General features: G+C 53.7%; 1 protein-coding gene across 11 annotated transcripts in view; it reads left to right on the top strand.

Moving 5' to 3' along the window:
• Positions 1 to 24,842, top strand: part of LOC112672291 (inositol 1,4,5-trisphosphate receptor interacting protein) — a 33,118-nt gene that overhangs the window by 4,983 nt on the left and 3,293 nt on the right. For 3 of the 11 annotated variants that reach the window (XM_025467132.3, XM_025467135.3, XM_049103492.1), the window contains 2 exons: positions 13,509 to 13,733; positions 15,360 to 19,042. In XM_025467132.3, the coding sequence (XP_025322917.1) occupies positions 15,373 to 17,028 (1,656 nt within the window). In that variant the 5' untranslated portion in view covers positions 13,509 to 13,733; positions 15,360 to 15,372 and the 3' untranslated portion in view covers positions 17,029 to 19,042. Of the gene's footprint in view, positions 1 to 284; positions 797 to 5,457; positions 5,612 to 9,004; positions 9,211 to 12,373; positions 12,541 to 13,508; positions 13,734 to 15,359; positions 19,043 to 21,834; positions 21,951 to 24,842 lie in introns of those variants that run through there. The other 8 variants (XR_004810058.2, XM_025467133.3, XM_049103491.1 and 5 more) reach the window with 8 other exon arrangements.

Here is a 24,842-nt window from a genome sequence, read left to right as displayed (position 1 = left end):
GCTACAGTCTCTAGGTGACCCGGTGCCAAGAAGCTATGACCCTCATGGGCTTTGGAGTAGCGTGGACTTGGGTTGAGTCCTGGCTCCACCACCCAGTAGATCGATGTTCTCTGTATTTGGGCAAGCACTTTGACTATTTCAAGCCTCAGTTTCATCATTGGTAAATTGGGGATAACCACTCACAGGACATGTGTAGAAAACTCCAAGCCCTGTACCTGGCATCAACTTATCTGGCTAGTATGAGCTCTTAAAGACAGGTTGAGTTCATCCACATTCTCTGCCGAATTGGGCCTCTGGCTTCCCCATTACTGCCACTGATGTCTGGCCAAAGGACAAGGCTGTAGGGACCCAGACTGTCTCAGAGGCTTAGAAGAAAGTTGCTCATCGGTGCCCTTGCTGTGGTTTGTTCAGAGGTGAGGACACAGCCGCTAGTCCTCACCTTTCCGCCAGCTCTGGGGGAGGGACAGCCAGGTTTGAGGCTTGGCCTGAACAGGCATCCAGAGGGGAAAGAAAGGTGAGGTCTTCTGGGAGAGGAAGAGGGTCATTTGGGGGTGCCTCAGAGGTCTATAGGGCCCTCCTCAGGAGTTTGAGACCTGTGATATTTTCTTGTAGAAAGCGTACTGCCCTTCTATCCGAGTGGCCCACCCCCTGACATCAGCAGAATGGAAGCACCTGGAAGGTGACATCACTGTTGCCCACGGCAACACCTCTACCTTAAGGCAACTGAGGAATAAGAACCACTCCAACTGTAGGACTGATGTTGAAGGGAGGGAGCATAGAAGGTGTGACATCCCAGGTGTGTTTCTCAGGGGCTGGGCAAGGGGGGCAGGTAGGGGCTGCATTTTCAGAGGTCTGGGCTGTGAGCCAGTTGGTGGTAGGCCTCTGGGCCTTGGGCTTGGCCCAAGGGAATAGAGCTCAGTGCTGAGACCAGCAGTTTTGTGTAGTTCTCTGAGTTGTGACTTGAAACAAAGAGTATGACATCTTACAGTAGCTTCTGGCAGCTTCCATGGCCTTGGGTTTCACAGCCTGATCTGGTGGGGGAGAGTGGTAGGTAGGGGAGCAGTGATAGGGTGATCAGAAGAGTGGCTTTCCCATTTTCTCCACCCTCACCCCCAAAGGAAAGTGGGAAACAAGGATGCCCACGTCCTGGCTACAGGAACTGACTTAAGAGAGACTGTCCGTTCATTGCTCGAGTATTTCTTGTGCTCCTGCAATGTGCAAGGCAATGAGTGTGCTAGGGATTCATTGACCTCATGGAGCTTTATAATCAAATGCACGCAGAGAAGAGGAATATCTGGGATCTGCAGCTCCAAGAGCTGGTACAGCTGGGAACAGAAGCAAGGTCGCACAGCTCACCTCTCGCCAGCTCTAGCACGCCACAGTTTCAACTTGGCTTAAACTAAAGCTACAGAATCCCTTCCTCCCCAGTAGTTCATACAGGGGTTCGGAAGTGGTTGAGATACATCCCAGGATTTGGAGAGTGGCATTAGAGAGGATGGGCACAGGTATCAACTGCGTCCTGCCAAAGAGCAGAATCCCACAAAGTCTGAGTGTCAAGAGGTGAGAAGACACCAGGCCAACCACCTACCCAGGTCTTCTGCTGTGACTCACTCTGGTATTAGCAGTTAGGGCTCAGTTTCTCAACCTGTTAATAGGGATAATAGCAGCCAGTACCAGAGAATGAATATACAGAGCACTTTAAAATCCTCAGATAAGGATTTTAAACCTTTTAAACCTAAACCCAGGTGGCCCAGTGGTTTAGCACCACCTTCAGCCCAGGGTGTGATCCTGGGGACCTGGGAGCGAGCCTGCCTCGGGCTTCCTGCATGGAGCCTGCTTCTCCCTCTGTCTGTGTCTCTGCCTCTCTCTCTCTGTCTCTCATGAATAAATAAATAAAATTTAAAAATAAATTAAAAAATAAAATCCTCAGAAGTCCTGGGAAAAAATAGAAAACCCATAATTTTCAAATGACTCTCTTCCAGGTGAATGGCAGAGTGGAGCACTCGCTGCCCGGGAGGAGGGCTCAGCTTTGGAGCTGTCCTGGGCTACTCCTACTTTCACCCCCAGGTCATTTGCCTTAAGTGGGTAACAGGAGAGTTTCCTTCTAACTAACCTGCACCAAACCATAGGGAGGGCGTTGTCATAATTCTAGCCCTGCTTGTTGGTACAAAACCATGTGCTCATAACAAACTGTTCTCCTGGGAGCCTGTTTCAATAGCCTTCTCAGTAGCAGTCAGAGGACCCGCCTCAAGTTCATGAAAAGGTCCTTTGTTTGCTGAGACTTTGTTCCCAGTCAAGTGAAGAGGCAGGAGGCGGAGGAGTGTGGGACCGCAGTGAGCCTGGGCTGGTGGGCACGAGACGGGATGCCGAGGTCTTACCCCTGAGTGCCCCCCCCCCCAAAATGCCACTTTCTTCCTGAGGCCTCCCCATAAAACACACTGTCCAGTGTCCAAAGGGTCCTCCCTCCCTTTTCCTGATACACTGCCCTTTTGGCTGAAAAGCGGTCTCAGACATCCCAGGTCGCACACCCAGAATCTCTGGGTGGGAAGTACCTTGAAAGCTCATTAAGACTGATTCCCTGCTTCATATCCAGATTTCACTTAAATTGTCACCTGCCTTGCCTTAAATGGTACAGGGAAGCCCAGAGGTGCGTGTAATATTTCACAGATAATCAGGTCACACAGCATCATGGGAAAACCAGAGACTTGAAAGTCAGTCCTGAGTTCAAATTCCAATGCTGATAATGAGCAAGTAGCCTCTCCAGTCTTTTTTCTTAAAGATTTTATTTATTCATGAGATACACACAGAGAGAGGCAGAGACACAGGCAGAAGGAGAAGCAGGCTCCATGCAGGGAGCCCGATGTGGGACTCCATCCCAGGACTCCAGGATCACGCCCTGGGCCAAAGGCAGGTGCTAAACCGCTGAGCCACCCAGGGATCCCTCCAGTCTTTGCCTCAGTTTCCTTATCTGTAAAATGAAGATATTGCCTCTCGTAGAGGCTTATTGTGCAGATGAGACTCAAAGCATTTTGCAGAATGCCTAAATCTTAGTAAATGTCACACTTGGGCTGCTACTGTTTAAACTCTCCCATGGGGCATAGGGCCATAGGGCCAGTCTGTTCTTTTCCAGAAAGGGAAAACTGCTTGCCATTCCATCAAGCGGTGCTTCTCTGCTTCTTTTCCTGAATTTGCTTCAAATCCCATATCCTCCATTTATCTTACATTTCTGTAAGACTCTCAAGCAAGGAAGTGAGCGTCAAAGGGAGAGGCAGCTGGCGGTCAGATAAACTTGTGTTGGGGTTCATTCCTGGGCTGTGTTCTTGGTAAACTCGAGTGGTGAGTCAGCCTATGGTTCAGCGAAGGCTGTCCAGACCTGAAGTGGCTGAGGTCTGTCTCTGGGGGCCTGCATCTGAAAGAGTTTTTGCTCACATTCCCCAAGGCACCCACCACTGTCAGCACTTTGCTTTTCTGACTGCAGAGCGTTCCCAGGAAGAAAAAACTTAGAAGTTACTTAGTCAGGGATCTCCCACTACACCCCCATTTCAAATTCGTGCTCCTGGGAGTAAAAGCAGTGAGGTTTTCCCCCCAGTCCTGACATCATTCATTCACTCAGCAAGCATCACAGGGTGCCTGCACTGTAATACCGGACATCAGGCACCAACAGTGGTTTCTCCTTCTAGCTGCTCCGAAGGTCCTGGAGGAGGGTCAGTGTTGATGCTGCCAGATTGGGGGGTGGGGGTGGTGGCAGGCTATGAGGTCCCCAGGTGCCAAGCTTCCTGTCTCCCTCTGTGGCAGCCCCTGGGGCCTTTGGAGAAACAGGGAGGCGGAGGAGACAACCAGGCCAAGTCCCCAGGCATCTAGAGTGCCACAGGGATGTGGGTCACCTAAGATGAGTCAGAGTCCCTAAGATGCAGGAGCAAAGGGGAGCCCTGGCCTTATGACCCATACCAACGCAGATAAGCATGTCCTTTAGGGAGCACGACCATGTATGTGACCACCATGCCCGTCGTTACCGCCCGTGAGAGACTTGGGGTTCAAACCCGGGCCCTCTGATTCCGGAGTCTGGCCCCTTCGCTGCTGTACACTAAGCCTCGGCCAAGTGTTAAGCTCTCCTGAGCTGAAGCGCCTTGGGCTGTTTGTTTCTGGGTGGCCTTGGGGCGGAGTATGTCCCCGGGACGTTGGCAGTGGCAGCGGCTGCCCGCCCCGGCCTGACCCGCTGGTACCTGCCCGTGGTTCGGGCCCACCCACTGCGTGCCCCGCGCAGCCTCGGGCAGAAGCCAGGGCAGAGCACAGGCGTCACCCTGGTCCCTTGTGGCTGCCTCCTGTGGTTGTCGGTGTTTTGACTAATTCAGGGGAAGGGGACTCTGTGCAGCCATAGACGATTCTGGGGGTAATTTTGCCCTCTGTTCCTGGCCTACAGTCTAGGCCCTCTGCTTTCCCGGACGGGGAGAACGGGTTTGCCCTGACGGAGGCGGCTCTGGGCCTGTGGTTCAGCCCAGGTGCCTGCAGCAGAGAGCGCAAGCAGAGAGGCCCGCCACAAGCTCTGAAGTGTTTAACTACTGGGTTGGCCCCCATCTTGCCTTTGTGTCTCTTTATAAAGATGAAAGGGGTTTTAGATCTTTGCAGGCTGTGTGTGTGTGTGTGTGTGTGTGTGTGTGTGTGTGTGTGTGTGTACATGCAGGAGGCCCAGAGCTCTTCCCTTCCCCAATGCCTCCCCCCCCAGCCCTGCCCAGCTGGGGCCCAGGCATTGTGTCCAGTACCGCCCCAGCCACAGGGGACCAGGGTGGGAGACAGCCTGGGATTTCAATGTGTGGGGGCCAGAAGCCCTCAAGCCAGGATGTGAGTGAGAGGGAGCCCAATGGGGACTGAGGAGGTAGGGAGCTGGCCTTTCTGTGGCCATAGAAAGCCCTAGGCGCCCTTGCCCTCCCCGGAGAAGCCAGGTCATCTTTATGAGCTAGTCTGTTCTCCAGGGGATCACCAGGAAGGTGGCGCCCAGCAGCCTGTTTCATTCCATCCATCCCCAGCTCATGTGTGAGAGGGGAAGCAGGGTGGTGGCGGAAGCACGGCTTTGTCTCCACTTTGTTTGCCTTCATATTTTCTTTCTGGTTCCTGCTCATCCCCTCAGATACCCTCCCCATCGAGGCAGCATGTTTGCTGCTGTTGGAGCCTGCCCATGCTGCCCATCCACTACTCTGCTGGGAGGCCGGGGGTGTAGAGGACACAGGGTGGAGGGAGAGAGGGGGTACAAGCCTGGGGAGCCTCGGCATCCCCCCCATTGACGTGGGTGTTCATGTTCCTTCCCAGCTGGTGCTCCTGTGGGCGAGATGGGGCCCAGAGGTGGAGGGAGATTCAGGGAAATACTAGCTCGAGCCTAGCCAGCATCTGGTGGTAGATGAGGGCTGCTTCACTGTGGGAAATGGTCACCTCTGTGTTTCCGCTGTTCACATGTGATTTCAGGTCCAGAAACGCCAGGTGGGAATCTGGGGACCAAGGGAGACGCTTTGGTGCACGCTCGCTGTAGGAAACGCATCCTTCCCTAGAACGGAGGACTTGTGCGATACCTTCTTTTGAAAGCGGGTGTGTCTCCAGAGCACAGGATGTGAGCGCACTGGTGGGTCCCCAGGATGCATGGGTCCATGGAGCATGGAGCAGGCCACCTGTTTGGTCTCTGCCGGCCACTTCGGGGGATGTCAGGACAAGCCTTCCTGGCCCCGGGAGTCATGGGGTAACAGAGCTCAGGCAACTCACTGTGATAAAAGAGCAGGATGGGGTGAACCAGGTGGAGGGCAGGGTCTGGAGCTGTGGGCCTAGCATGGCCTCTGGCTCCCCTGTTCTTTTCCTGTGAGACCTTGAGTGATTTTTCCACCTCTCAGCTCCAGGGACCGCTGTACTGCTGAGCTGAGCTAACTACAGAGGGAGGCGGGCAGCGGGCAGCAGGGCGGGGAGGGGGGGGGAGTTCCTGCTATGGGACCTCTCTGGCGATGCCATCTGCACAAGGCACCAGGCTTAGCTGTACTCAGAAGGGCTTAATACAGATGCCATCTGCTCCAGCCCGCCCCCCACCCCAACTCCGGCTTGGTCTCCTCCCTTTCAAGAAAGAAGGATCTGTCTCAGGAGTTAGGGGTGGAGAGAGATGGGGAAGGCCCTTGGAGGCAGTTTCTGAGGTGTGCTTGCTGTGAGGACCATTGAGTAGGGTTTGGGTTGTGTGGTGTGGACACGGTGCAGGGAATTTGGGGCCGTGTAGGAGGTGTTTGGGGGCAGTCAGTAATCTGAAGTAGCCAGGGCAGGTGGGAAGGGAACGGAGGGGACCCCCAAGGCTTGGTGGGACCAGGCCCTGAACATCAGTCTTAAAGCTCTGACCTGTGTCACATGGAAATTAGAAACCAGTGAGATGGAGAAAGGAGAATTCCAGGGAGGAGGAGGCCACCTGGGGTGGCTGGGCGTTAGGGAGGGCTCAAAGGAGCCGATTCCAAAGGCTCATGCCAGCCAGGATGGGGAGCCCCCGGCTTCGGTGCAGAGGAAAGGCTGCCTCAGAGGTAGCTGGGGATCAGAGTGGGGCGAGGAGGCTGCGTTGGGCTTCGAGACTGTGTTGTTCTCTGAGGGCTGCTTTGACAAAACGCCATAAACTGGGTCGTGAAACAACAGAAAGGACCCTCTCAAAATTCTGGAGGCCCGATCTGAAATCAGATTACCCTCAGGGCCACACTGCCTCTGAATGTTCCAGGGGAGCTACTCCCTTGTCCTGTCCAGCGTGCCGTGGCTGTAGGCCTTCCAGGCTGTGGCAGCTTTGCTTCAGCCTCTGCCTCTGGCTTCCATCACCTTCTCCTCTGTGTCTGTTTGCTCCTTTTCCGTCTCTTTATAAGGACACTTGAAAAAAAAAAAAAAAAAGGACACTTGTCACCGGATTTAGGGCCCACCCAGGTAATGCAGGCTGAGCTCATCTCAAGATCCTTAATTTAATTACATCTGTAGAGACCCTTCCTTCCAAGTAAAGTCACATTCACAGGGCCTGGGTGTCAGCATGTGGACCTACCTAACTTTTGGAGGGTCACCATCCAACCCACCACAGGAACTGTTGGATTCAAAGTTCCCTGGGGGAACAGGTGAAAGAAAGCTGGATGTGGGCCTGGACGAAAGGCTGCCAGGGGGAGCCCCTTGCTGTCTCTGGGGTCTGCCGGGCCTAAGCCTCTGAGACTCCCCGGAGTCCATCTGTCCCAGGACACGGTGATTTCCCATGACGTGCTGTGGGGATGTCAGACACCGTGTCCTTCCTGGGAGATTGATGGCTTCCCTGCCTTCTCCATCTGTTGCTTGCCAAGGGATATGTATGGGCTGCTGATGGAAGAGCGGGAACAGGAAGGATGTGGGCTCTCCCACCCACGGCAGCCGAATCCAGGCCTCTGTCCTTCCTGAGCTCGGGCTGGTCAGCTGCCTCACCCCAGACCAGAGGAGGGGGCTGGCTTCCTGGTGACTTTTTGAACCTCTCCCCTCTGAAAGTGGGCCTTGAGGAAACTTAGTGCTTTGGCCGATGTGACTTTGGCTGGTGTGACTGGGCACCCCCTGTGAGTCTGGCCAGTGTGGACACGGGGCGATGACAGCAGAGCTCACCTTGGTGAGAAGGCTGTTCCTTTCCCAGCCTAAACTTTGCCATGGGCTCTCTTCTACTGGGCATGGCAGGGAGGGGAGTTTTCTCTCCTCCCTGTTCTCTCCTGCACCCCTACTGGGGTACAGTCTTGACCCCTGCTTCTTCTGAGCCCAGGCCCCTGCTCACTCAGGTCCCCTGGGTTAGGGAGGGGCAGTGGGGGTCCAGTTCTCCAGTCCTGGGGACCGTAGACCTTAGACAGTAATACCAAGTGCTCCTTAGTGCACACCCATTAGGCCACAGTTTGCTTTCTTCTAGTCCCTGGAGAGGCTGTGGAGAAGGCCTGGCTGTGGAGAAGGCCTGGCACATAGCCAGCCCTCATAAATGCCGGTTATGATTATTCTGGGGGCGGCTGCTGGGATGACTGGGAGACGCTGGAATACAGTCAGGACTGGGTTTGGGGAGAAAGGTCGAGCCAGGGGGGCTATTCCAGGGAGTCCTATTCACGGAGGAAATAGTAGATGGTCGTATTGCCAAGGAGGAAGAGTGAGGAGAGTCCCAAGGTCAAGGGCAGCCTTGAGGATGCTGAGGAAGTGGGGAGTTCCGGTGAATAGGAGAAAGAAGGCACATAAAGGGGGCTTGTGGACCAGGGCCCATGGACTTTAGGTGGCCCACTGACATACTTTGTGTGGCTTCCATGGTTTTCAAAGAATTTTTGAAATAGCACCCAACATTGTAAAATTGAGGGATGTTGATAAAATCCAGATTTCTGGCTTCTCTTGGGGGGAAAAAATAGATCATGCCATTCTCCACACACAGCACATGCCATGTGGTGGCTCTCCCCTTTAGGGAAAGCATGTGGGCCCCATTTGACCCCATGCGCATCACTTGGATCTGTAGCATCTGCAGCCTTGACCATTTACTATGGTCACCTCTCCCCTTCCCCACCCCTCTCCCCCACATTTGGTCTTATAACCCCTGCCTTCAGGAAGGGTGACTGAAAGCAGGTAAGGGAAGGACCTCAGTGGCTGTGAGGGTGGCAGGTCTGAGGAAGGTGAACTTGGCTGGCGGCCAAGACAGAAGTTCTGCTGAGTGGGAGGAGTGAGGTGAAAGGTAATGGGGGTGGCTGTAAGGACATGGAGAAGAGACACTGGGGGCTCAGAACCTCACCCTTCAACCCATTTCTCAATTATGCTTTGTTGGTTCTCTTCCTTCCTCTTTCCTCACTTCCTTTCTTTGCCTGCCCTCCATCTCCTACTCAGTCAGGCTTGAGGCCCCAGGCCCCAGCCCCCTCCCCAGTGCTGCTCAGCCTTTCCCCTACCCCACCTCCTCCATTTGGGGTGCAGGCAAAGAGGAACCTCAGCAAGAGATGCCCTCACTGGGGTGTGGGCCAGGCTGCAAGGCCTTTCTCCTCTCCTGTAGGAGACTCCTGTCCTGAAAGGGCGGGAGCCATCTAGGATGAGTCCGTTTACACCCCACCCCCAGCCTTGAGGGGAAGAAAAAGGAGTTTGTGGAGACATGTCATCCCCGCAGTGGCCATCTCCTCCCCAATGCATGATAAGTCAGCTCTGACTGGCATACTGGGCGCCTGCTGCATGCGCTGCCCGAAGCCTGGTGCCCTGGAGGAGGTGAGAGGACATTCAGCTTTGGGAACTTGCTAGAACTGTAGCCAGGAAGGCAGGGACTGGTGGGCAAAGTGACACAAGGGGGAGCGGGAAGGTGGCCTGAGCTGCAGGAGTTCTGAGATGGGCGAGGGAGGCCTGCCGGTGAGAGCCACAAACCCCTTCCTTACTCTGCATGTATTTTGTCCTCCCTGAGGAGGGGCCCCTGGGCTGGGCAGGGAAGCTTGTTTGACGCCGGGGCGCAGCATGGGCTGGGCTAGAAAGAGACATGGAATCAGGGATCAGACAAGCCAGACCCCAGGAGAGCCTCACCAGGGCTTCAGACAGACTGCTTGCTCTCTTGCTCTCCGGGGCCCAAACTCCACCCCCAAGACAGACGCAGGGTCAGACTCTACAGTAGTTTCCCCATGATCTGAGTGGTTGCCGCTGGCCTGGCCGTGATACCTGGGAGGTGGCAGGGCTCACTCATCCCTGGGAGGATGGAAGGAGCACTGAGGGAGGGGGACAGGCTCCCTGCAGACAGGGAATCTGAGAAGCCACACAGTGGGTCTTTCTGACCGTCAGTCTCTTCACAAGGTAGGATGTTGCGACTATGGAACTAATGTTCCGAGAATCGAATGACAAAATATACTCAAAGTGCTTAGCTTCATGCATACCGGCTGTTGCAGGGCACCTGCCGCCACTTCTCTGGCCTGTCTCTCCATGTGGGATTCACCCCACCAGCCTGAACCACACCCTCCCCGCCCCACTCCTGCTCAGAGGAGTCTCCTCTTTAGGTCTCTTTAGTTTCCTCATCTGTAAAATGGGGCTTAGACGAGCATACACTAAATTCTGACTTTCTTAAATTTGTGGCTTGATTTCCCCCAAACAGTCCTGTACTTTGCCAGCTGGCACTGAGAAAGTCCAGCTCAAGACCAGGCACACAGCCCAAAATTAACGACAGCTCTGTCTTCTTTGGCCTCTTCTTCCTCAGAGGGTGCAGAGTCTCAGCAGTGGGAGAGGGACCCAAGAAACCCCCCAGGATCTGGGCTACAGGTGGCTTCCCCTGCCATCAACCCACCTTCCTTTATTCTATTTATAAGGAAACCACTCAGCTGTTCCTTTTAGCTCTGACGATGACGCTAGGGCCGCTTGAGCTAATTGCATCTGACAAGCTGGGCGTGGGGCAGAGCTCTGGCGAGCTGCAGGATTCTGGGCTGCAGGGGCACCGCAGGAGCCGCACCCTCCTCCTCCTGGAGGCCTGCCTGGCTTGGGCAGGGCTGGTTCTCAGACTTGAGTGGGTGCTGGAACTACCCACAGGGCTCCTTGCGACATAGGTGCTGGGCCCCAGCCCTGGGATTTCTGATCAGCAGGACTGGGATTGCATCTGAGCATTTGCATGTCTAAGTTCCCAGATGATCACGGTGCTACATTTTGAGAACCACTGTCCCAGGGGACTGCTGGCTGCTGAGAAATGGGTCCTGGGTGCCTCTGCTGCTGAGGCCACAGCCACCCAGCCCCGAGTGGGGGTAGGTGGGTGACAGGTCAGAAGGGATGTTGATGAACACACGGGGCTGGACAACAGGCTCTCACTGCTCTCACCAATATGGAGCCAAAAGCTAGCACAGCCACGTCTCTGCAGCAGGGGGGACACAGGGAAGGTCCACAGACAAGGAGGGGTCCCCAAAGAACAGAAATGAAATTCCCTCTGCATTTTCATAGCCTACTGCTCATGTGCCATTAACGCTCCCCAGCCCATTCAAGTCCTGTGAGGCCTTGGTGGCTGTCTGCCTCCACATGTGGGTTGTGGTGCTCTCCGTGCCTGGGATCAGGCTGGGCTCATGGTCCTTGTGCATAGTAGGTGCTCTGAAAACACAGCAGGGTGGAAAGAACGTGGACTTTCGGGGTGGAAACAGAACAGACGGTATCTCAACCCAGCTGTGCCTTTTCTAGTCGTGTGCTAGAGAATTGCTTCGTCTCTTGGGTTTGGTTAACAGGTTTGTGAAACAGGGATACCACCTACCACTTGGAAGGGGGTCACAGTGCACCCAGCACAGCCTAGTGAGGGTTTGATAAACAGAAACAAATCTCTACTAGACAACTCCTAGTGGAATTCACTGGATTAAGCTCTGATTGGGGTGCTGGAGGGCTCTGGGGGATGCAGGAGTGATCGACCCCAGGGGATAGGGAGGGTCTGAGGCTTCTGGCCAGGCACAGAATAAGGGTCTGAGAAAACCAATGGTCCAGGCTGACCTGACCATCTGCAGCCCTCTGCCCCAGCCCCTGCTGCCTCGTGACCCTGGCTCTTTGCCAGGCTAAGTTTAGCTGTGACCTGCATGGGCCACCACACTCTGTGGGCAGGAGCGGGGGGGTGGAGAGGAACTCAGCAGGTTTCCTGCTGCCTTCCTGGCAAGCAGACAGACAAAAGCCCGAGGAGTAACCCAAGTTAATTTTCAAGCCAAACCCAACTGGATGCTCAGGCCACGTGTATGGGGCAGCCTCATGGGGTGAGAGAAGTGGACAATTTGAAATTGAGAGGAAAGGGGCTCTTTGGGAAGGGGTGTGTGTGTGTATACATGCATGTGTATCCACAGTTTGGGGAGAGGCTCCCAGATACCTGCCTGTCCCTGTGGTCTCCAATAAAAGTCACACCACTCTGGTTCCTTCTCCTTATTCTTCTGGCCCTGTGGCCCCCAGAGGAGTGTTCCCTGTGGCTTGGTTTGGGGAGGGGAAGCAGAGGTTCCAACTTTGCCCCATCTAGTGAGCACTGAGCAACCACAGCCTGTTCCCCACCCCTTAGGGTGCCGTAGGCAGAGCCTGCCTGCCCAGACGTTAAAAGGAGCAAAATGACAACTGGGATCTCATCTGATCCCTGGGAGGGAGTTGACGTGAGTCAGACTCTACCTCCAAGAGGATCCAAGGCTCCAAAGGCTTCTCCCCTTTGCTGGGGGGCAGGGTGGGCAGAGTGACATGCCAAGGGACAGCAATGCTAGAGGAGCATTTTGTGCTTTCAAAGCACTTTTGAGCGTGCTTTCCTCCGCACCCCTTAGCACTTGGCAGGGCTGGGGTGCTTAGCAGGTGAGAAAACAGAGGCCCGTGGAAGCCTAGGGGGAAGGAGCTAATGTAGGGCATCCACTCTGTGCTAGGCACTGTGCCAAGCACCTGAACTGGATTATCTCCCTTAACTCAGCCTTCCTGGGAAGGAGGAACTTCTCTTAGCTCCATCTCAAAGGTAAAGCAGTGGTGCCATGAAGCAAGACCACTCGGCAAGGATAGAGTCACGTTTCAAACCCAGGCCTGTCTGTTTCTATAGCCCGGGCTCCTTCCACTTTGCTACCTCATCTCCCTCATGCTCGGGTGAGTCTTGTAACCCTACTCCTGTCAGTGTTACTGTGGGCTGCTTGCCTCCTGCCAGGGTACCTGGTAGGGGCATCTGCATGGCCCATCAGGAAACTGTACAGGCAGGGCCCTTGCGTTTCCCCATCCCATCTCTGAGACCCTTTTATAAACTTGCTCAGGGGCAAGGATTTCGCTAAGGGCTTTATATGCATGATCTTGTTCAAGCTTTCCAACATCAGGTATTATTCTTTCCATTTCACAGATGAATAGACTGAGAGTCTAAGAAGTTAGGTGGTTTGTCCAAGGTCACAGAGCTAGTACGTGCCCATGCTGGGTTCTGGAATCCAAAATCCATCCTCCTAACCCCTTCCATACAGAGTCGATGGCTCCATTTGGTCTGGAGCTCTGAACCTTGCCTGTCCCAGTACAAGGAGGCCATTACAGCCCTTGAACAAGGCACGAGGATGCACACAGGTAGCCCCGTGGAAGCTGTTGGGGAAAGAGGAGGCTTGATGATGGCACTATTCCCCAGTTGCTGGCATCCTACCCTGAGTTGGCTTGGAGACCAACCTCCTGGGTCAGGGGCCACCCAGGACTATTACTGTGACCTGTCAGGGTCTGCTATGCCCAAAGGGGACTGCCTATAGTACAGGGACCCTCAAGGGCCTCAAAACCTCCAAATTCTCTCCCAGCTGGCTGCTGCCTGGTGCTGTGCTTATTAGCACTGCACACCTTTATCTTAAAACCCTGATCCACGTTCGTAAGCCTGCCTCGTGGCTTTGCCTTGGACCACCCTGGCAAAACTTTCCATTGATGTTTCTCTTGTGTGGAAACCAGGGCTGACCTGTTTCTGCAATTATCCAGCAAGCCACTCCTTGTCTTAGGGAAGAAAAGCTGGCTAGCTTCCCCCTGGACTTCTTCCTCACCCCACACCCCTTCCGATCTGACTTCCTGCACTTTCTCCTGTCCTCCCTCTCCTCCCCAAGTCCACCTCTGGGGCCTGAATATATGTGCACACTGAATTCTGCTACCGCTGGATCCCGCTTTTGGTTCCTGCTCGTTGTCCAGCTATGTGTGGGATAGAATCACATCTGAGAAGCAGGCTTTACCCACCTGTGGCAACCCGAGTCGTGTACATCCTGGCACTGCTGGCTAGAACCTGCAGAGCTGTCTTCACCTGATGACACACACCTGTTCTTGGCACCATTAGGGTAAGAACCAGCACAAGTGGTTGGAAGGGTGTAAATGCAAGGTTAGGGAATGGGGCTCAAGCAATGTGGAGAAGCGCGTGTTGGCATACGAGGCTGGGGGGTGGCCAGGGGAACCTTCTGTGTCTTTTGTAGTCCAACAACAACCTCATTTGGCCATTTGCTCTCCTAGCGGAGGTCCCAGGCAGAAAGGGGGCAGGGCAAAGCATGGGAAAGGCTCATTGTTACTTGGCAAGAGGAGAGGGTATAATGTGAGGCTTACCCCATAAGACTGTGCCTCTCAAACTTTAATGGGGATGATATTAAAATGCAGATTCCGGTTCAACAGACCCAGGATGGGGCCCCAGGTTCAGCGTATCTAAAAAACTCCCAGAATTATAAGGGGTGGCTTGAGATCTAAAAATCCATTTGTCCTGGAGGAATGGCATGTGGAAACACAATTTTAAGAAGTGAGATTTAAGTTTAGACGACTCATGAGAGGAAAGGAAATCCAATGACTCAGTCACTCTGGTTATATCCAAGATTGCCCTGGGGAGAGACCTGGGAAAAGTCGAGGAGGTCAGTGTCTGAATTTGGATGAGGCCTTACAGATCAGAAGGAGAGGTGTGCAGTGGGGGAAGACAAGGACCCAAAACTGGTTCAAAAACACTTGCCATTCAACAAATGTATGCTGTGCACCATCCACGGTGCTGTGTACGCAGTTTGCATGGGTCACCACATCCCTCAATACTGCGCCCTGTGGTTACTACATATAGCTTTCCTCCTGTCCATTAAGGAAAATGGGTCTCAGAGAGGTGTGTTAACATGTCCAAGGGCACACAGCTAATCAGTGACAGAGCTGGCCTTGGAACTCAGCCTTCTTATTCTTAACCACTAGGTTTTATTGCCTCGAGCAAAGTCACATTCGCTACACGGCATTAACCGGGGGGAGGTGGGTTGAAGTGATAGGAAAACAGCTCAAACTGACTTAAAGCAAAGCAACTATGGACTTACATGACTTTATGAGTCCAGAGGCAACAGCTTCAGGCATAGCTGTATCCAAGGAGTCTGCTTGTATCTACGTTGGCATCCCTCTCAAGCAGACCCCCCTTTGCGGGAGCTGGAGAGCCATGGGCAGCGATGATCCTGCTCCCTGGCAAACCTAGGCCCCAGGGCCGTCTTTCTCCCCATCGGCCCCAGCACATCCTATCTCTCTGTGTCTCACATTGGCCGGAGTGAGGTCCTATGCTCCTCTCTGAATCCACACTGTGGAGACAGGGGTGTGGAATAGTTTGGGCCTGGGTTATATGTTCACCCCTGTAGCTGGAGTTGGAGTTATCCCCACCCGATCATGGACGGGGACCACTGAAAAGGGTTGGCTCCTGGCCAAAGTGGGTTGTGCTTCCAGAAACAGGACAGCTTCCATGGGTTGCTCAGCCGGGATTCCTGGTGTGTGACTTTGTAGTTCCCTCTTCCAAGGCTGCACTGAGACACAGCAGTGGGGGAGGAGGTAGGACTGCAGGCTGAGCGGGAGAAGACCTACAAGACAGTCACCGACGCAGTGGGACAGAGCTTGGTGTGACGGTCCGGGGAGGAAGTGGCACGGAGGGAAGCTCGGTGTGACCACTGATCTGTCTCTCTGTGTGGCAGGAAAGTTCCAGCCATGGCTCTGGGGCTCTTCCGGGTGTGTCTGGTGGTGGTGACAGCCATCATCAACCACCCACTGCTGTTCCCCCGGGAGAATGCCACAGTGCCCGAGAACGAGGAGGAGATCATCCGCAAGATGCAGGCGCACCAGGAGAAGCTGCAGCTGGAGCAGCTCCGCCTGGAGGAGGAGGTGGCCCGGCTGGCAGCTGAGAAGGAGGCCCTGGAGCACGTGGCAGAGGAAGGGCAGCAGCAGAATGAGAATCGCACAGCCTGGGACCTGTGGAGCACCCTCTGCATGATCCTCTTCCTGGTGATCGAGGTGTGGCGGCAGGACCACCAGGACGGGCCTTCCCCGGAGTGCCTGGGCGGGGACGAGGACGAGCTGCCCGGCCTGGACGGCGCCCCGCTCCGGGGCCTCACCCTGCCCAACAAGGCCACCCTCCACCACTTTTATGAGCATTGCATCCGGGGCGCCACGGCCGACGCGGCCCGCACCCGGGAGTTCGTGGAAGGCTTCGTGGATGACTTGCTGGAAGCCCTGAGGAGCCTCTGCAACCGGGACACGGACATGGAGCTGGAGGACTTCATCGGCGTGGACAGCATGTACGAGAACTGGCAGGTGGACAGGCCGCTGCTGTGCGAGCTCTTTGTGCCCTTCGTGCCCCCCGAGCCCTACCACTTCCGCCCGGAGCTCTGCTGCTCCCGCCGCTCGGTGCCCTTGGGCCGCCAGGGCTACGGCCAGATCAGGGTGGTCAGGGCCGATGAGGGTGCGCTGGGCTGCGTCTGCGGCAAGACCACGCTCGGGGACGACATGCTGTGTCTCCTCCACGGCAGGAGCAGCGTGGCGCGGCCCGGCGGCGAGCTGGAGAGCCTGCTGTGCGCCGGAGACTCCCCGTACCTGGACACCGCGCGGGTCATGAAGTGGTTCCAGATGGCCCTGACCCGGGCCTGGCACCGCATCGCCCACAAGTACGAGTTCGACCTGGCCTTCGGTCAGCTGGACCGGCCCGGCTCCCTCAAGATCAAGTTCCGCTCGGGGAAGTTTATGCCCTTCCACCTGATTCCGGTGATCCAGTGTGACGACTCGGACCTGTACTTTGTCTCCCACCTTCCCAGGGAGCCCTCGGGGGAGGCCCCGGCGTCCAGCAGCGACTGGCTCCTGTCCTTCGCTGTGTACGAGCGGCACTTCCTCAGGGTGACCTCGAAGGCCCTGCCGGAGGGCGCCTGCCACCTCAGCTGCCTGCAGATCGCCTCCTTCCTGCTCTCCAAGCAGAGCCGCCTGACCGGCCGCAGCGGGCTCGGCAACTACCACCTGAAGACGGCCCTGCTGCACCTCCTGCTCCGCCGCCGGCCGGCCGACTGGAGGGCCGGGCAGCTGGACGCTCGCCTGCGGGAGCTGCTCCGCTTCCTGGAGAAGAGCCTGCTGGAGAAGAAGCTCCATCACTTCTTCATCGGCAACCGCGAGGTGCCCGACGGCATGGGGCTCCCGGAGGCCGTTCGCCGGGCCGAGCCTCTCAACCTCTTCAGGCCCTTCGTCCTGCAGCGAAGTCTCTACCGCAAGACGGTGGACGCCTTCTACGAGATGCTGAAGAACGCGCCGGTGCTCATCAGCGAGTATTCCCTGCACGTCCCCTCAGACCCCGGCCTGCCCCACAAAGCTGCGGCCTTGTAGAGCGTCCAGCACCCAGAGGGCCAGGGCGCGGGGCACCCACGCGTCCACACCTCCGGGGGCATCTGCAGGCCCTGGCCCAGGACGAAGGCGGGCCCTGCCGGGCGCCATGGCCCAGCCCGCCAAGGAAGCCAGGCCCCGCGGCACGGAGGAAACGGAACCCCGAGCCGGGAGCTGGTTTGCCCTCGTGCCACCGGGGCCTACCGATGAGGCTATTGTCTGCGTCTGGTTGATCCTTTGCAGCTTACTTTTGGATCACCCCATATGGCCAAGGTGACAACAGGATACTCTCTGGTCACTGAGGTAAAGACAGCACAAACATCGCCGTGGGTGTGACTTTTACATTTACTTGAATATCAACAGAGGGTCTACAGGAGTGCTGATGGGGACACGTGTTGAGACCCTGCACCCTGACAGGATGGGACAGTTTTGGGAGTTTGCAACCTTCCATCTCCAGCCTGCACAGGAGGGGCCCACCTGTGGCTGCCATTTTTTAAACTATTTGGAGAAAAGACATAGGAGAAGTCCAAGGCCCAGAAGGGCCGATGTCTTTGTTGCACAGAAGTGGGTACTTGGTGGCAGAGAGAAGTTTCGATCGGCCGCTTTTTTAGCTACGTGTCTCGCTTAAGGTGCGCCCCCTTCTCCCCACCCCTTCCCCCAGGGTGCTGTGCCCTGAGTGGCATTGGTGCCACATACCATGCTAGGGACAAGCTCCAACAGCTGGTCTCTGATCATCTGTGTGGTGGGGGAGGGCAGATACTGAAGATGGAAGCTGCAAGAGACACAGGGTGACTGGGGCAAAGGGTGGAACCTTGTGCCCAGGGGTGCTGGGCTCTGCCTCTGATGCCCAGTTCAGAGAAAACAGCAGAGCTGAGAAATGAGGGATACCATAGACCTGAGTTTTCCTCAGCAAGATCCCAGTCCTAGAGCTGAGCACGCCTGGAGGCAAGAGGATACCCAGCTCCATCTCTGGGCCCCAAGATCTGTTTGTTCCAGTGGGGCGCTCCCACCGCACAAGAACCCCCCTTTCTGGATGAGCCTTGGCAGCCACACAGATGACCAAGACCCAGAGATACTTGGCTGCCTGGGAACGTGCAAGGACAGCGCTGCCAACCCAGCCCCTGAGCCCCACAGAGGTTACCTGGTCACTGAGCAGGCACCAGAGCCAGCAGTGGGAGCGAGCCTATCTCCGGGCCTGTGTAGGGGGCTTGGGAAGCCACTCCAACCCCACCTGTGGCTTCACTGGCCCTTTGGGACTTTCTCTCATGACACTGCCTCATTACCCTTGCAGCAAGCCAAGAACGCCTGAACCAGCACTTGGGATCTGCTCTGGGGTTCAAGCTGGCCATGCCTGCCAGACAGCATACCCAGTTCCACAGGGGTGTCAGGCTCTCCGTGAGGATCCTGTCCCTTCCCTAAGGGTGCTCTCACCTGGCCCCAGGGTTCCGGAAGATGGACGGTTTGCCTGACAGGGTTTACTGGCAGCAGGAGGCTCGGCTGTGATGGGGTGCTGAAGCCTGTAGGAACCATTCCGCGTGAGCTGCAGCCAGACTGTGCAGACTTGGGTCTGTGTGTCCCCAGCACCACAGTGGCCCGGTGCTGCCAGGAAGGATTAAGCTCACATGGCCCTCAACAGCAGCCCACACCCCCATTCAGTTGTGATGTGTTTCCAGAATCAGGGGGAATTTCCGTATTTATTATTGCCCGTGCCTTGCCTTTCCCCTTTCATCCTTATCTCGTTGTGCTTAGAGGAGACCCCCAGCCAGGAACCAGCCTCCAGAAGCTAAGACCGAACCTGAACCTCCCTCGGCTTCCCCTTGGCTTCCAGGGGAAAGTTCACTGAAAAACTACCTTCTGGCCCCTTGTTTATGCAGAGATAACAACTTAGCGGGACAGGGGTGGGGGGATCTTTTTTGTACCAAAGCTGCTTCTGAAGCAGAAAGCAGCAGGGCTCTCAGTGTTTCATGCTGCCTTATTTATATTAAAGGAAGAATTAAATTCTTGCAAGGAGTAGAAACTGGTCACAGTGTTTGTTTTAACTTCAGGAAGTCTGTGAGATTCCCAGGGCAGAGTTGGGGAGCAGGGAGGGTTTCCTGTTGACCAGCGGAAGCTTTCACTCCCTTCTGATTCTTGGGCTTTCAGGAAACTTTAAAAAAAAAAATAACAAAATAGAACATTTCTAGCCCATCTCTGAAGCAGCCTGCAGAGTTCCAGAAGGGGAACGTGGTAGCTGCCTGCACCAGACCCGATTTCACAGAGCTCAATGTGCAAACACATGGGGACCTACAAGGAACACGCAGCTTGTGGTTTTTGAGGAAAGAGATTATCTTTTAAGTGGAGGCTTTAGTACATGAGGGCATTTAATAGGCTTTCCCACAGAGGACACCCAGGCCTCTTTCTCTGAAGAAGTTCTCTCCTTTCCCAAGCATGCTTGACCTCTCTGGGCATCCGCTCACTGCTTGCTGCACCTCTTGACAACGCTGAAAGGGGTACAGCTACGAGGCCAAGACATCGAGTAGGTTGGGATGGGCCAAAGAAGGATGGAAACACATTGCTCACTGGTCCAAAGGAGAAGCCAGCTTAGAGCCTGCTTCTCCAGCTGTGGCCCCGCACTCCGTGCCTGGGTATCACACGGGTGAAGGCTTCTGGCCACGCTGCAGACTTGAGTGAGTCTCTAAGAGTCCAGCACAAGAATCTGCATTTTGCCAAGTCCCCCAGGTGATTCTGAAAGCCCAAGAACTGCTGCTACCTGGGCGGGGATGTTAAGGATTAGGCCCTGCCTGAGACAGCTTCTGAAATATGGATAGGACCTGAGCAGGACAAGTGTTCCAGCCAGAACCATGGAGTGAGGGTGGGAGAGCATGATAGGTGCAGGCAACATTGAAGTAGCACCTACTTTGTGCCAGCCGCCCTTCTATGTGCACTTACGTATCATTTCATTCCCATGTCAACCCTATGGTGTGGGTGCTGTTAAAATCCTCCCATTTTCCAGAGGAGGACGCTGAGGCACAGAAGGGTAAGCAGCAAAGCCAGGGCTGAATCCACACAGGGCTGGTGTATATGTGGACAGATAATGAGAAGTTTTAGCACATGAGTTTGAAGATGTTGGGGCTGATCACAGAAGAGCCTTCAAGGCAGAGCCAAGGTAAATTTGCACTTCATACAACAAGCCGTGGTGAACCATTGTTGATTTTTGAGTGAGACAGTAACTAGATTTACCCCAAACCTCAAAGCCCCTAACTATGTGATCAGTGCTGTGTCAGGTGCTGCAGGGATTTATGGCCCGCATCCAGGGTGGGGTCGGTGGCATCTGTGGCAGGGTCAGTGAATGTCCCGGAAGTTCTAACTGAAATCACCCCATAGGCTGTGATTCAGAACATTCTCATGCTCCACGTGGTCTCCATCTCATGGGATAGAGCTGGAAGGTTGTTTGTTTTGGCCAGCAGACCGGGAGCAGAGAGCGCCAATGACCACCTGCCTTGTCCCCACCCTACTTCACCCTCCTCTTGCCTTGCCCCAGGACCCCCACCCTGGGAAGGACATCTTTTTGAGTTAACTTTTCTCATTGCCATCCAAAAATAGCTTGCTTTTCTAATTAGTTACTTTCTCTCTATATAAAAACAGTAGACTCATAAACATTTCTTTTTTTTTAATTTTTTTAAATTTTTATTTATTTATGATAGTCACACAGAGAGAGAGAGAGGCAGAGACACAGGCAGAGGGAGGAGCAGGCTCCATGCACTGGGAGCCCGATGTGGGATTCGATCCCGGGTCTCCAGGATCGCGCCCTGGGCCAAAGACAGGCGCTAAACCACTGCGCCACCCAGGGATCCCAAAAACAGTAGACTCATAATAAAAAAATTCAACCAATGACAGAAAAATTAAGTAACAGACAAAAGCACCCACCTCTTACTTTTCCAGTCATTACCCAGCCGGAACCAAGATGAAGTCTCTTGTGTATCCTTCCAAAATTGTTCTGTGTATGTATCACATGTGTGCATGCATCCCTTTCCCTTTTATATAAATTACATCCTACCATCTAACTTTTCTTAGATACCATTTTTCAACATTTGGTTCTACCCTATTTTTCAAAATAGCTGCTTACTATCTCCCTGTATGCGCAGACATACCCTAATTGACCCAGCCTCTCCTACTGAGGGACAGTGACATGTCTCCAGTTTTTTTGCTATTACAAACAACACACCAGTGAACATCTCAGGGCATAAAGTCTGCTTTGAAGTGATCCTCCCTCCTGGTCATTGCTATAATATGTACTCACCAACTTGGTACATACGGATTCACCACCAAGTATCTTACCATATTTATTCCATCATTATGACTCCAAAGCGAGGAAAAGGCATTTTTAGCCAAGTATTGAACCACCCAGCTTGTGTTCCACCCTGGGTCAGGGGCTATGTGGGGAATAGAAGTGTAAGACGAGGGATCTGTCCCCAAGGACATGAGTCTTTTGGGAAAGGCAAAACTGATGGCCCAAAAATAAGCCAGAGAACAGTAGAGAGTGTTAAGTCATTGAAAGTGAAATGATGTGGCTCTTAAGGCCTGCATGGCAAGAGAGAATTCGAGGACCCCCAGGTCAGCTTTGAGTTTGGGCTGTAAACAGTCTCAGCTCTCAGGAAAAGGTGAGGAGCATCCCAAAGAAAATCAGATCAACTTGATTGTTTTCCTGTCCCCAGATGCATGTGTTCTGTTCATTTGTGCTCAGGGCTACTTTGTTTCCTCCTGGACAATGTGGGGCCCCTGCTTTCCTAGTATAAGTGGCATTTCTATTCCTTTAATGTTCCTCTGCAGCCCCACAAAGAAACCAGAAAATAAAGCTGTCAACAACAAACTCTCTTCCAGCAAGATGGAAGTGCATAAACCTCAGAGATGTTCGAAGGCCTTTCTTCTTTTCTTGCTGGGAAAAGGTAGGTCTTAAAAGTGCCAAATGAAATTTGCAGGACAGGGGTGGGGTCGGAGATTGGGAAGAATGTGCTCCCATCTGTTACTTTAAAACCCACTGATGAGTGATCTTGTAGGTCTCTCTTAAGGTAACTTTATTTAAAATAGAAACAAAGCTAAGACCCACTTCCCACCACTTCTCACAAGCCTCCCTTGGGCCTGTCTTCCCACCTGGCCAGAGATGACTCACACAGCCCCCAAGGCCTCACTATTATTTCTGAAGAGTAGACTGGATTATGTTGGACCAGTCTCTCGGGATGATGGTTGGACCTCCAGTGGCTGATGGTTGTGTTGGGTCTCCTCCAAAAAATCATGGCTAGTGTTGAATCAGCCAAGGACAATGAGTCAGCCTATACATACATACCCCCTCACCCCAGGAATCTGGGCTAACCAAGATGACAGCAGAGACCTTAACTAGAGCCAGATGCAGGGCCAAGGAGGTTGGTGGCAATCTGCCCTCTTGATATCCCAAGCTTTGTCCAGGCCAATTCCTAGAAGCCCTCTCCGCACATTTTTGTCTTCCTTGCAACATTTTATAATCTGACTAGCCAAGGGAGCTACTGAAGCCCCACCCATCCAGTACCAGACTTCAAGCAGCACTATCGCTCAGCCTCAACATTCCATGATCCAGGAAGAGACAAGGAAGTGTGGACCTCTGCCCTATCTCCATGTACTCACTCAAAATGGATCCCCATGTGTGAGGCACTGCCCACTAGATACCCAATTTCTCCCATGACAAAGCGATACAAAGAGCAAAGAGTCAGATTCCAGACCGTATAAGTACCACAGGTGCTAAGAGCCTGGGCTCTATGTTCAGATCCCAGCTGTGCCATGTCCTAGCTCAGCAAGCCTCATAATTTCTATGAGCCTAGGTTTTGCTTCAGTTTCTTCTAGAAGACAGGAGTACTGTCCACTTCATAGAGCCATTGAGAAGATTGAGTAAAATGGTCACAAATGAAGCGCTTAGCTTGGGACTTGGACAATAAAACCAAAACAAGCAGAACAACAACAACAAAAAAACATAAACAGGAAGTTTTCTATTCTGACTCTACCTTGGTTCCTTCCTCTGCACTCCTGAAGCCTGGCTTTAGGCTAGGGCTTCACAGAGCCCCAGTGAGCTCTTGCTCTGGCTTCCAGGTTAAGCAGCTCTTGCTGCCACTACATCTGGGATGTCCACCCCCCACCCCACACCTGCTACCATCAGACTGTCTCAGATAAAGTCCCCAAAGGGGACCTTTCTCTTTATCAAGTGAATGACCAATTGCCACTTATTTTAGGATGGAATTTTAAAAATAATTCCTGCCCTTACCATCTATACAGTTTCTAATTATTTATCCTAGTACCTTCCTTCTATGACAGAAATGCACAGAAGCATGCAAATACACACACACACACACACACACACACACAAAGACTTAACTAAATCCCTGAGCATAACCCAAAAATTCCACAACCATAATCCCAGATTCATCAAAAGCTGCTCCTGCTAACAGATCACCATCCTAGGTTCTGAAACCCATCTTTTGCTCCTAGGAGACAGTCGGCTCAGGCTACCTGGGGTGGGCTACCCGTCAGAGCCTGCCTCGATGGCTTTGTCTGGGCCTGACAGGCTTACAAATGCTCTTTCCATCCTGCCTCGATGCTAGGGAGCTAGCTGACTCTTGATTTTTCAGCCACACTCTCGAGTGAGGCCCTCTGCTACCGACAAGGAAGCAGGCCAGCCAGGGGCCCCTATCTACAAGGGGATTCTTGCAGTGCTGGGTCCTTGGGAAGAAGTGACAAGACACAGTATTGCTCCTGGGGCGCCTGTATGTTCCCCGCAGCACTCAAGCTACCTAACAATTGTGCAGGCCTTCGGTCATTTCAAATCCCTCCTACTTAAACACACTTCAAGAGACAGAGTAGCCGGATTCTGAGTACTTCTCCACAACACGGGAAACGGTATTTATTTTACGTTCCTCAACAGTGTAGCAAGATCCAGGGACTCGGTGATCATCTAGGCTTGGAGGGCTAGGAAAGGGAGGAGGAGACAAAAGTCCCGGCTTCCAAGGGATCACAGGTCATTTGAAATTAAACCCACCTGCACAGAACCAGAAAACACTCCGAACCGTGATGGGAGAATGGACACAGGTCAAGTTTGATCTTTTGCAGAAGTCTCACCATGATAACAGGGTTGCCTGCCACTCACTGGGCATTTACCCGGCAGGTGCTGAGCCCTTTCATGGATGGTCTCATTATTCTTCAACAACCCTATGAAATAGACACTTCATGGTCCCATTTTACAGATAAACTGATGCTCAGAGAGGCTAAGCAACAGAATTTATTTTTTTTTTTTAAGATTTTATTCACAAGAGACAGAGAGAGAGACAGACACAGGCAGAGGGAGAAGCAGGCTCCATGCAAGAAGCCCAATGTGGGACTCGATCCCAGGACTCCAGGATCATGCCCTGGGCCAAAGGCAGGCTCTAAACCGCTAAGCCACCCAGGGATCCCCTAAGCAACAGAATTTAATGAGTGGCCGAGCTAGGATGTGAGCGCAGTGTGCCTGACCAAATAGCTCTATTCTTACCCATGCTGGTACACTACCTCTTTGCACAAAGAATTTTCATCTGAACTTTGCAAGAGAAAAGGCTGGTTGAAAAATAAAAATGAAACAACGAGACGCTATTCTGAGGAAGACTGTAGAGTGGAGGAAATAGCATTTGCAAAAGGCTAAAGAGCTCTGAGTAGCCAGAGGTGAGCAAAATGTTTGAAAAAAACCAATGTCCAGCCTTCCAGGGATTCACAGAGGAAGGTAGTGGGAAATGAGCCTCTAAGGTGGGCACACTCTCCAGTTTGTGGCAGGGGGAGGGAGAAAG

This window comes from Canis lupus, chromosome 28 (assembly GCF_003254725.2).
Source record: "Canis lupus dingo isolate Sandy chromosome 28, ASM325472v2, whole genome shotgun sequence".
NCBI classification, from domain to species: domain Eukaryota; kingdom Metazoa; phylum Chordata; class Mammalia; order Carnivora; family Canidae; genus Canis; species Canis lupus.
Note: the sequence above shows the minus strand (reverse complement) of the source record. Positions and strands in the feature narration are given on the sequence as shown.